The following is a 13,128-nucleotide window of genomic DNA, read 5'->3' as shown; positions in this document are numbered from 1 at the left end:
TGTTCACTCTGATGCATTATCTCAGAGATCTCCAGTACTCTGTAGAAGAGGGGGAAAAGGCTCTCTGCAGCATATGTTGACATCAGCTGAAATTAAAATTGAGACCATGTCAGTTAAGAATGGGAGCTGGGCAACTTGGCTGTGATGCGGAACAAAATGTAGAAAGTTTTGTAATTAAAGTTGACATACAGCTAGTGGACACAAAAGAGCAGGAGATATTCTATACTGAGAGGAGGTCTCTTGGCCTTTATATGGAAAATAATTGAAAAAAAAAGGAAAAAGTTATTACAACTGGTTATTTTGTCCTATTACCTTTCATTTCTCCTATTTTAAAAATGGCTTACTGCCTCTAATGAAACATAATATTGATATTCAATTAAATCAGGTTTTTCCTTTGAAATATTGGAACTTATATGTTTTTCCCCAAAGGATAAAAGTCTAAAGAATTGTATTTCCCTCTTTTTACATACTGCCTAGGTTTCTTTTTCCTTAAGACAAATCTGTTTCAGAGACTTTATATCCTGAATGCAAGCATTAGATCTGTACAAATAAAACAAATCCACAAAAGGGATTTTTGGACTCGATGATCCAGCATGAGCTATCTTATGATAATCTGTGATAAAAGATATGAATAAAAGTTGTGTCAGAGAACTGAAAATGTTACCTGAGGTTTCTGTCTGCCAATAGGTGGCAGAAGCTGTGCTGTGGAGAAAGTCGGTGGCCTTGTACATGTTGGCCAGTCACAGAGCTCATAGGCAAAGGGACTTGTCTTCATTTGCTGCCGTCTGTGGCTCAATGGCTTTGACTTCCGTAGCAGCAATTCCATTGGATCTGGGGATTTTCTGAATGGTGAATTGTAGATGCCTGCAATCTGAGCAGAAAATAGGGTTATATTTGACTTCAACTGACTTAGAACTTGTTCTTGCATTTATTGTATGAATCAAGCCAATTAAAAAAAAAATATATATCTATAATATTCAGTTCTACATAAAGTTTCTGACAACTACTGACATGACCTATAGTTTAAATGCATCTCTGGGCATTGCATTACGGTTACAAAAGGGGTTAAATAGGATAATGTAATGTATAATCTGTGTTTCAGCCCTTCAAACAGGCTGAAAAACTAGTTCAAAAACTTTCATTTTATGGAAAAAAGAGTTTCCTGTATCTCAAACCCATGTTTTCTGTCAGTCACGTTCAGTCTTCCACCTTCTGTAGCAGTAATCAAAGACGCCAGTTTTCCCTTAAAAAATAATTAAAAGTGTACAAGTTTGCATCCAGTTTTAAAAGGAAACTATTACCATTGCTTTGAAATTTAAAGTTTAATTTAAATTCCTACACACAATAGGAACAAAAATATACTACCTATTATTTCCAAATGCATACTTAAAAGAGTAAAATAAATGTTTATGCGAAGAAACGTAACTCTTGTCCCTTTAAACTCTGTGCTTGTGGAAAAAAAAACCTTGCGAAAAACAAATATTTAGAATTAAATTTATTAATTGTGAATTAAATGGAACGATTCATTCTTCACTGAATTTTATATTTAATTTTTTCAGGATACAACATTAATGGCATCACTAGTCTGGTCTTACACAGCAATTACTAATATAAAGCATACATTTAAAATTCTGAACTTGTTATCTACTTTATTAAGAATCTGTGAACATCTCAAAAGCAAAAATTATGTGATAGACAATTCCCAAATCATTCCTATAAATGTAGGGATATTATCAGTTGTATATAAACAGTTCACAAATAGACATATGCGTGTTTACTGGATTAATTGTCAATTAGTAAACAGGAAAATTCCTATACCATATTGTACAAAGTCACTAAATCTCCTATAAAACAGATGATACATGCTTAAAATACACCTGGTAAAAATTAAAGATACTGTGTAGATTTAAAGTTAAGTATATACTCTACAACAGTATACTCAGAGTATTCTTCAGACTTCTAAAGTAGGTTTGCTCAGTTAAAATATTTTGTTCATTGCTTTTATCAAAATTTTAATTGCTAAGAAGTACTGAATAAAAATACTAGGAAAATAAATCAGTTTTGTTTTTGAAAGGTAAGGAAAAGAGCAAATGATTAAAATCTTGCATTTCTCCTTTGGAACACTACTGAGGACTCATGAGAAAACTAAGCAGAGCATCAACCTCTTCATAAAGTATTAATCTCTTGGGGCTGAGAGGATTGAACACTCCCCAATTACCCCTAATGCATTTTTCATTAACATATCCTACTGGGAAGTTCTGATTTGCTGTGTCAAAAAGTTAAATAAGGCCCATATAAAACATAGTTTAATGAACAGAAATACTGTGACATGGTAGCTTATTCAAAATATTTTTGGATTATTCAAAATTTTATGGGCTATATTCTTCAATTCTGTAAGTGATCTGGCCCTAATGACAATTTATTTTGGCCCTCTGATACATGTTCCCCTCTTAATGCAAACACTATAAACTGTTCCACTACACTATCAGTCTAAATGTGTAATGGGAAAGAGGATATGGATATAAGTGATAGAAACATATGCATGCCAAACAAACACTAGTTGTTCTTTCAACTTTTCAGGAGGCCAGACTAAAATGACAGGCAGCCATCCTTCAAATAACAGACATGCAGAATCACTGGAGTGAATGCAAAATTGCAGGTCCATCTGTAAAATCCAGCTGCATCTGCATCTTAAAAGTCTGCCTCTCACTCACATAAACATCTCATAAAGTTCCAAATTCTCCTGTTTCAGTAGCATATCATATGCTGTTCTATTGCAATTTTCTGTTTAACCTGGTATATTTTTGCTTGTGCACACTCAGAGACCTGTGAGTGCTACATAAAAACAAGTTCCATATGTTGTCTTGGACTTTATTGCACTTTTCCAAAATTATTGAATGCATTTACACTCTACACTTGTTAGATAAGTTTTGTCAAATATAATATGCCACAGGCAAAGTCTTCCACACAAATTACATTCCATGCAGACTATTTACAATCCATCTCTGTGCATGGTCATTATGGCTCTTTACTCAGTAGTCCTACTGTGGCCATTGGATCTGCCTACATTCTAATCAATGAATTCTTGCCTTCACTCTGTTGATGACAGTAAAATAGGAAAGTGCTTGCTTGTGACAACCTTTTTTGTTATGTTTTACTGAACATTGTATTGCTCCTTCATCTTCCTACCAATTCCTACACAATATATGTTCAGCTGTTGTATCCTGTCTAAAGTGGAGACTGTGTTCTAGTCATGCCATGAGTCTGCAGAGGTCCTCTGCTAATGGGAGAGATACTGTTCTGTGTATGATAAAGTCTGTGAAACACATTTCATAGAAAACTACAATGTCACTGCAAATAGAAGTGTGTTTTCCAGAAGAAAAACATCTCCATGTCCATCACTGAGAATCAGGATGATCTGGAATAAACCACTATGGCATAATAACAAATCTCTGAAGTTAGCATGCATAAATTTGTTGATAAGTAGCAAATCCTGAAAAAAAAAAATAGCTGAAGAGCAAATTGGGTAGGAAATTTTAACAAAAAAATTAGATTATTTCAATCTACATAGCACAGATTTGTTTTGTTTCCCCAAAGTGGAAAATTACATCTTAAAAAATTTAAATATTTTTTCTCTGAAGAATTACAAGCAGGAATAACTTTAAAGTGAAATACTGTCCAGGCTGTAAGAAATGGCATTGCTTCTGTTAGTCATACTTGAAGCAATATTAATGGCTCCATGATTATAATGGCTTTCTGAAACTGCATTTCGCAATCTATGTTGAGATACCATGGAAAGTCTAAACGATATTTCTTTGCTTAAATGTTTATTGGCAGAAAAAAAAAGACAGTTCATAAAGGGTTCAGACACTGTGAAATGCTGCTGAAAATCTCAAGGTGCACAAATAAGATTGGCTTTTAGCACTTTTAATGACGCCAAAATTACCCAAAATAGGAGTGGGAATCTCTCGATTCAGTGTCTTTTGATTTATTATTGCTGAAAAAGTATCTTAACGAAGAAACATCTTTTGTCCTTTTTTTTGCATACTATCAGGTCAAATATATAGATAGTGTACAAACTATGAAAAAAGATTTTGACTTTTAGTGAGGCCAGCTGGACAATCTAAAAGTTGCTTCTTCTACAGTTGAAACTCTTTGTAAGATCTAGGTCAAAACTCATTATGAAGTGCATTTCTTAAATAATTTTTCAAGCAAACCTTGCTTATTACTTTATATTTTAATTATGTATGTTTAAGTATTCAAACAGACAGATAGGAAAGCAATCAGCAGAGTTACTATCCAGACAGATAAAATTAATATTCATTAACTCTAAATTCTCCAAGGTTTGTGGTAAGGTTTTAGGCCTAGATTTAAAACTGGCAAAGTCTGGTAGGAGAGAAAAGGGAACGAGTTTTATTCTACTTTCCAGTTCAGACCAATGTCTGGCAAAATTCCTTCCATTAATTTTTAAATATCTCTGCAAATCAGAGTCTTATTTTTATAAGTTCATGACCATGTGCTGTGTGTTGATGGATGCCCTATTCTCTCTGTCCTCTGCAGAAAGCTGGCAGTCTGTAGAAATCTAAGAATCTAGAGGATCAAAGCCTTTGGTACTTAATAAATGTGTGTATCTTCTTGAAAGCAGCACAATGTTTTAAAAGTGTTCATCCTTTTCCTTCTTTACACAATATTCTCTCAACTACAAAACCATTGTTTTCAGTAGTAGAAGAGCATCTGTCTTGAGATATTACCTCATATTTTGATTCCAATATTTTCCTCACTTTTAATCCATAAGAAAATATACTACTCTCCAAAATTTTGGGATAGGTTGCAAATAGTACCTCTTGCCTGCAGGGAGAATGACATTTTTCCACATCTGTGTTCTTCACAACTAAGAAAGGCCTGTGTCAAAGCCAGGTTTATGGGACTTCATTTCTGGGAACAATTTTCTAAAGTGACAGACACTATGGGGAAATCTGTGCTAAATGTTAAAAATCCTACAACTGAGTTATTTGCAGTACTGTCATGCTAACTTCTACCTCAATAAGACCATAGAAATCTCAGGAGGGGACTCTGCTAATAGCTTCTTACTGACCTCCTTGCAACAAGCTCTTCTGGTGAATGGTGGCCCAGTGGTGAATATGGCAAATGAGGTGTGAAAGCACAGATTTATTTTTTTTATTGTTATTATTATTTTTATGTTTTTTTGAGACTGGTTCTGACTCACCAGGGAAAATTAAAAAAAGAAAAAAAAAAAAAAAAAAAAGAAGAGAGAAATGAGTTATACAATAGATATATTTTTTCCCCTCAGAATTCTCTGCCTCAGACCTTCCATCATGGAAACCCAACCATGACCTGGAATATTAATTGTGTCAGGTCAAGCATACTGGCAAATGTACCATTTGTTACCCAGTCATCCTTAGCATTACATTAATATTTTGAATCATTTTGCATTTCTAACACTCTATCATTTGGTTTCCTCCCAATCATTTTCTTTATAAATAATGTTGGCGTATAAAGAAAGAAAAAAATCATAAGAAAACAAATATTCATTTAATGAATTTTAGCAAAGAAAATATTTGTTGGTTTGAGACTTTTTTATATTCTGTATTGCTTCCACCTCTAATCCTGTATTTAGTCCATGCTGTAGAATATTTTTGTTTCTTCCTGTTCATCATTTCTATACAAAGAAAAAGACTTAACTGCTTTTCCCAGAATACAGCAAAGAAATTATTAAGTACCTTGTCTTGAAAGCTAAACTGTGAAGGAAGAGAGCAGCAAAAGAAATAGAAAGAAGGAATGAAGAAAGAAAAGAAAAAGGTGCAGGTAGAAAGGGAAAGACACAGCAGTGTTGATTATGCTGGAGAGTTCCTCAGAAAAGATCAGTGATCCCAAGTGGCATAAGAAACTGTGAACACTTTTAGATGCTGCAATTTTTATTTATGAATCAATCGTTTCTTACTCTTCTTTCTTATTTCTTGGCTGAGCATTTGAAGTCTACAGATAAAATGCCAAAGAAAATAATCCACTAATAGATACAGTGTAGCTACTGCTTTGCAAATAATTACACACATGCAAGATTAAAAATAGATTGAGTTGAGCTGAAGATAAAATGTAAGCATGAAGTCCATAGAAAATGTAACCTCATACCTTTAAAATATTTTTTACTCTAATTTCACTAAATAATAAAGGTATGGTTTATTTTAATTACTTTTCCATATCAACACTGAAAGTCTGGAATAATCAACATATATAATGAATATAAATGTTTCATTTAGCAGTCATTTAATCTTGAAAAAATTAGCTTTGAGGAAGGAAGCCTTTGCAAGTGATTGTTGCAGAAAAACCTGAATTCCTACTCTCTCATTCTGGTCTTTTAATAAGGAGTTAAACAAGAAGGAAAAGACTTCAACAAAATAGAGACTTAACTTGAAAATCCTTTTTTACTCAACTGCAATTTGTAAAAGAACCAAACAAGCAGAGAGGAGCAGTAAGATATCTTTAAAAGCCATAAAAGTAAAAGCATGAAGGAGAGCTGTGAATGAAATATTTGCTAGAGATGGGATTGCTGAATCAACACTGACCAGTGCACTTCATCATAATTATCAGGACATACTACTGCCAGGGGATTTATAAAAATCCCACTCAGCAAATAATTGCCCTGCTGTTAGGAGATAGTCGGAGTGTTAACACACTGTCACAGTCCAGCGTTTAGTAAGATATTCAACATTCAATTACTCTTGCTGAGAACTAAAAGGAAACATGATCATTTCTCAGCCACTGCAGTTATGCTTCCACATGAATTCCAGTGAACAATCTTGTTAATCCCCAGTTATAGTTTCTCTAGGAGGTAAAAGAAATACCTTAGAACACTAATGGTTCACAAGGAAAAAATGTGTTTATATGATGCTGCAATCATATCTGTAAAGGAAAAGGGATTTAGAACTTCTAAATAAGTGGTTTATTACAGGCTGTCAGAATATTCCATATGTAGTGAAAATAAAAGAAAAATATCTATAATATGAAGTTTACTGGGGAAAGAGACATCTGTAAAAAATCTGCAAATACCATTCTAGTAACAAGTATAATAAAATTATGTCCATGAACTCAAAATTGAAACATCAAAATATTTAAGCCATATTAGAATGTGTTCTAGTAGGAAAAATTTGTGATTTTTTAAACAATATGAACACCTTTTCATACTAACAATTAAGAAGCATAGTGTAAACTTTATTCAAATATTGGAAATTGGTGTAGTCTGGTACAACATTCCAATTTGAGATAAAATTTCCTTACCACAGCTGACAGTAGGAAAAGTGTCACCCAGCTTTATAAATGTAGGTTTAGTTCTCACTGAGCTAATGCTACTCCTTAGGCCTGATCCTGTAATCCTCATAAAAATATACTCTCAAGAATTTTGTCTAAAGAAGAATTGGAGGACCTAGCCTGTTATTGTACCTAAGGTATTTTAGCTTTGTTTGAGACACTGCTTTCATGCAGAGACTGAAGAATTCATAAATGAGTGATGAGAAGCATATATTCTTTCAAGTGGGATTAATTACCTGTCTTCTGCTTAATATATATTCTGTTTAAACAGAGTAATAGAAGCATTAATTATTGTTATTCTGCCTTCAGATTGTAAAGCTTGGTTCAGTCCTTTTCATCTGTGAAATGTTTGCTTGATACCAAAACAATAGTGCAACCATGCTTTCAATGCACTTTTATAAGTACATCAGCCTGCAATTTTATGGACTATACAATGAGGTGTTAAGGAAACTCTGGTGTCCTGGACAGACCATAAAATCAACCTCTAAACCTGTACGGGCACAAACTTCAATTGCAGGAAACAAAACTGAGTCTCCAAACAGGTACCAACTGCTTGGCTATATAGGCAACAAGGCAAAAGAGAAACAAACTCTAAGTCTAATGCATGGATCATTGTTGCACAATATCCAAAACTCACAGTCCAGCAATCCCAAAAATGTATGCACCTTTCATTGATTCTCTGACTGAGGCTTACACTGTCAAATCTAATTCTTATTCAGGCTCTTGGTAACTTGACTAGATCATGGATAATAACTTGGATGTGTGAGCAGTGACGTGGGAAATAATACTCTTAGGATGAGGACACGAAACATCAAAAGAGCATTCAAAGTTCTCTTACTGACTTCTCATTTGACTTTTGATTTCAAAACAAGCAGAAAAATACATTTTAACTTAATGAGTTTATCTTTTAAACTGGAATCAGAAATTTCATCACTGCTACCATTTTCTATTTAAGAAGTGCTGGAGTGAGTATGGGATCATGTACAAATTTTAGGAAACTCTGAAAACCAACCTATTTGTACAACCACCCTGCATAAGTGAGATTTAAAGAGCTTAGTCCAAAGAGAGTCTGAAATCACTCTTAAGGGGATTTTATTCTTCCATTTCTCAATAGCTGCATATGAACACACAGAGAGTATTACCTTACTCTACAGGGTTATTTTGAGGCTAAAATTACGTCTGTGAAATTTTTTCAGAGCACCTATTCAAATGTGTGATATTTATAACTTTAAAATGACATCTACTGTCATAGTCATAATGGAAAATATTAGTTTTGTAAAAAAAAAAAAAATTCAACTTGAAATTCACTTCTGTTCTTACTGGATTGAGAAAAATCCTTGTAATTATACCATTTAGTATCTTTGGGTATGTAATAACAGAAGTTACCTGCAACATATCAGAAGCCAGGAGAATTTCTTGTTAACAGATATAGATGGAAATCAGATGGAAATTTCCTTTGTTAACAAAATAACTGCTAAAGATTTCATTCACTTCTCAAAAAATACATGTGCAACAAGGAAACATTTCCTTGTTTTTCATTGTTTCTTACATCTGTTGCATTGTGCTTATATGTGAATCTTCCCTCACAGACATATATTCTGACAAATTTATTAAACAATTTTCTGTAGTAAACTTATAAGATTAGAAAATGACCAAAAACTTGAAAAGTAGCAGTATGTTTAACAAAGCAGTCTTCAATAAGAGAAATAAACAATGAGGTGAGGGTTTATGAAATGGTCATATTGTTTTATACAGGAAAGAATAAAGAAGGGGGAACAGAGACATGTTAGATCAGTAAAGGTAGTCAGAAATTAGTAGAAAAGAGTGACATAGTAAGAAAAAATGAAAATAGGAAGTTTTTAATGAAAGATTGTTGAAATAGAAAAAAATGGAAGTAAAGAAAATAAGTGGGGGAAGATAATACAGTTTTCATCATGTCAGTTGCAAGAAAGACAAAATTCCCATATTAATAGTATATATTAGATACTAAGTGAAATATTGAACAGTGAAAAAACTGTGCACTTGCCTAAGAGCTGAAAAAACAAAAGAAATGGTATGTATAGCACTCATCTTAAAGTCTCATTAAAGCACAGATAGGATCAGTACCACTTCTTAATCAACAGGAATGTTTGCTGTTGAAGAATGTACAATATTTTATCTTCATGACTTCTCTCATGGCATTGTTAACCTCCCTCTTCTTGTGCACTTATTTCTTATTTAGCATATACTACTTCTGATATAATAGTTTCAAAAATTACATCAGCAAGACCATACATCACATCAAGCTTGTACAAATATCAGACAATTACACAACAACCAAATTTATACGAGTAACAATTTTAAGAGTGCCAATGGACTTCTACTTTGAGCAAGCATGTGTTAATACGGCTCTGTGTGTGAGCTATTTACTTTGATATTTGCACTACATTGTAATTTCCTTGCAATATAGATTCTTCCATAAATGTGTGCACCACAACTTACACAAAGCCAACATTCAATATATAACTCGCTTTTAGCAGTTTTCTGGCCCTGCAGCAATCCAACCCTTTTGCCACCCCAATTGACAGTAATACACAAAATGTGGTCATGTTTTTCTAAGATCTCAGCATGTACACTTATGATAGATCACACAGCTTGTCCTTTAAACTCTGCCATTAATCCTACCCACAGGAGTTGAGCAAGAAGTTTGCTGTTTAGAAAAATCCACACAGATAGAGATTATGCAATTCAGATACTGAAAAAGACAGTTTAAGCACAGGAATCTTCCAGTTAATGGATTTTTAAATGACTAATGCTAGACACAGAGATGCTAAATGCTGTAATACATGGTAGATACAGAGATGCCAGTATGCTATAATAACATATGTTTAGTATGAGTAACATGGCTGGTAAAAATCTGTTCATAAGAATCTCTGAGAAATATTGCCATGTCTACATGGGTATGCTTCTAAAAACTGAGTTTGCATAGGATCAGTCACAAAACTCCACTCAAAGTTTACATCCTATTGTGTGCTAAGCTTTTTCTAATGACAGATGATTTTTCAGCGTAAACTTTCTCATTTCTTTGCACAGTTATCCAGTTATCAAACAAATAGAATGAATTTATAGTAAGAAGCCTTGATGAAAAATAGAGTTTGCGATACTGTCACAGAACATGCTTAAAATTATCAAATTTGTTCTATTTTTAACTTCATTCATTCACTATCTTTAGAAAATGGGATGTGAATATCTTGTTTCTGGAAAGCGTGGCAAAGGGAGAAATTACCAATTTCTGTTGGAAGCACTTTCACTTACCACTTGTGCTAGAATGAGACTTATGAGAAGAGTGAATGGGAAGGAAGTACTGTTCACTGACACCAGGTAGAAATATATCTGAAATGGTACATAGGTATCTATTTCTTACAGGAGGGAGGTTATGGTGTGAAATGCTGGGATTTGAACCCCGAGCCCCAAATTAAGGTTGACATATGGGCGATTCCCACAGCCCTTCATAAAGAGGAGGTGAGTTTGCCTTATAGCTTCCCCCCAGGGTGCGGCCGGCCCTGCAGGGAAAGCCATAAGGGAAATGAGTCCCAGGGGTCCCGCATTGAGTGAACAAAGGTCAGGTGTCCCTGCTTGGGGATAAAAGCTGGGACCACTTGCAGGGAGTCAGGAGTGTCTGCTCTGTGGAGTGCACTCCACAGAGCTTCCTGGTTGGGGAAGGACCTCATGACTCTCCTGGAACTGGGCCCGGGTCAGCTTGGACCTTTGTAAATGCAGGCTAGGAGAGTGAGAGATGGCCATGTGGCTACCTTTATCCTATGTGATTAACCTGTTGACTTGGTTGTTTCCCATTCCATCTATGAGAAACCTCAGTTCCTTACTTGTTCTGCCTATTGTCGGTTGTGCAATATCGTTGTTGGGATCATTGGGGGTGATGTTGATTGTGTGTGAACTAATTGACTTATTTGTACCCCTGGTGATTATTCCTGGATTGAATTTTCTCTATTCAATACAGTCAAGTTACTGGTTTGTCTTTCTGCTGGCTCTGTCATTCACGCTAGGCCTAGTCATTGGCAAGACATGGTGTCAGTAGGTAGCTTTTCCCCATCCTCTTCCCTTTGCTCCTTAACCTAGAGAGTTACAATTTTCTGAGCATGAACACCAGCACCATTGCCATATTAGTTTTGGCTTTGACAGTACTTGCCCTTTCCAATGAGACAACTACCCCTTCTTAGAGAAAGAGAAAGGTTGATTGAAAAGGATATGAACAAAACCAGAAAATCTGAGAACGTTGTATGCTTTGTCACTAAATAGTTTTGGATGCAAAGTGCATCAGGTAGATTTTGGATGTATATGTTGGCTTCCAGCACTTGTCTTCTTTTTACATCACCATGATACTGTGTTGAGTAGCAGAACTACAAACCTGAGTGTTCCCAGGAGGAGTAATCCCAAAGTGCAAGAACTGCACTTAAATTCTAAGAGAACTAAAGATTTTTGATTATGTGTGCAAATCATTTAAAGGTCTTTTTTGGAATTCAGACCTAGTAGAACTAATCTTCTAGACATAAACATTTTTCTTTGTTCGGGTACAATGTCTTCCAGAATCACAAACAGCTCCGTTACTGGCTGCTTTCAGTTTACTTTACTTTGTCCTTCTTTTTGACAGAAACATTAAGCAACATTAACTGAGATTCCTTTCAAGTGAACTGAGATTGTGTGTATAGTGCCCCATGAGGCACCAGACTTGAATGATTTTCCTATAGTGAATACCTGTGAATAGACTGATAGATCTGGCTTCCACTGTGAAAGTGAATACACTAAGAAGGCTTGCTGATCAAACATACCTGTCAGAAGTATTGTAAGAAGGATTTAATGTAAATTGAGAATCCTTTGGAAGCAGTATTTTATAAAAACAGAATACTGCAGCATGAAGTGCTTTATATACTAATGGTATTTGAATATAGCTGCAGGCCTGCCTAAGAGTTAAGAAAGCTCACTCTCTCGTCTTTAATTTAAATGGGACTTTTTTTATAGTACAAGCTTTGGAAAGTGCTTCAGAAATATCTAACTTCTTGGCAGAGAAGTGATGAGTGGATATTAAATACCCATGGATAGGTGGGGATGTTCAGTGATTGGGGAATCTACATTTAAAAAAAAAATTAACCATTTTAGTTCATCTTCGGGAAGTATTAGTACTTATAATGAATGATAATTCCATCCCCTGAATGTTTTAGAGACAGGATAATAAAATTACAGCAGTAAAGAGGGAGGAAATAAAATGTAAAAGGTAAGAGCTAATTCATTCTTCATGCTAGCTCAGTCCTTGGCCTTTCCTGAACAGACATTGCCAATAGTAACAAATTATGTATAATCATTTTGTGATGTGGACTGTTCACTCGGGACTAAGCTCAAATGACCAAACTTGCAGCCTTGTCTCTTAAACTGTGGATCTGAAAATCAAAGGCCAGAGCTTTGATCTGCTGAGTCCTCACCATTGTAAGAATAAAACTGCCAGGTGTCCAGAGACAGAGTGGGTGTCAAACAGTGTCATTCTAGACCAATTGTTTTTCAAGTTCTTACAGGACAGCACATTAGATTAGAAGCATATTAATCAGTTGTGTCTTCTGAATATTCATTAGCCTGCTTCAGGAAGGCTTTTGTGGCTTTTTTTCTTTCCTCACTTAGAACATTTATACCTAATGTAAGTGCAATAGTAAGTCCAATACAATTAACTCCTGATTTCCAGTAATGTAAAAAGGGGACACAGGGTCAGTGTAATGTTTATGAATTGCCATCTCTGTTGACAGGAAAAATGTAATT

General features: G+C 34.7%; 1 protein-coding gene across 1 annotated transcript in view; it reads right to left on the bottom strand.

Annotated features, from left to right (window-relative positions):
- The window catches only part of SPATA17 (spermatogenesis associated 17), a gene marked incomplete at its 5' end in the record, with an annotated part of 85,272 nt that overhangs the window by 34,117 nt on the left and 38,027 nt on the right, over positions 1-13,128 (bottom strand). The window contains one exon of the mRNA XM_008946610.1: positions 665-871. Coding sequence (XP_008944858.1) covers positions 665-871 — 207 coding nt within the window. The remainder of the gene's footprint in view (positions 1-664; positions 872-13,128) is intronic.

The sequence above is a fragment of the Merops nubicus genome, unplaced genomic scaffold, assembly GCF_000691845.1.
Source record: "Merops nubicus isolate BGI_N331 unplaced genomic scaffold, ASM69184v1 scaffold13400, whole genome shotgun sequence".
Taxonomy (NCBI): domain Eukaryota; kingdom Metazoa; phylum Chordata; class Aves; order Coraciiformes; family Meropidae; genus Merops; species Merops nubicus.
This window is presented reverse-complemented; position numbering and strand designations above follow the sequence as displayed.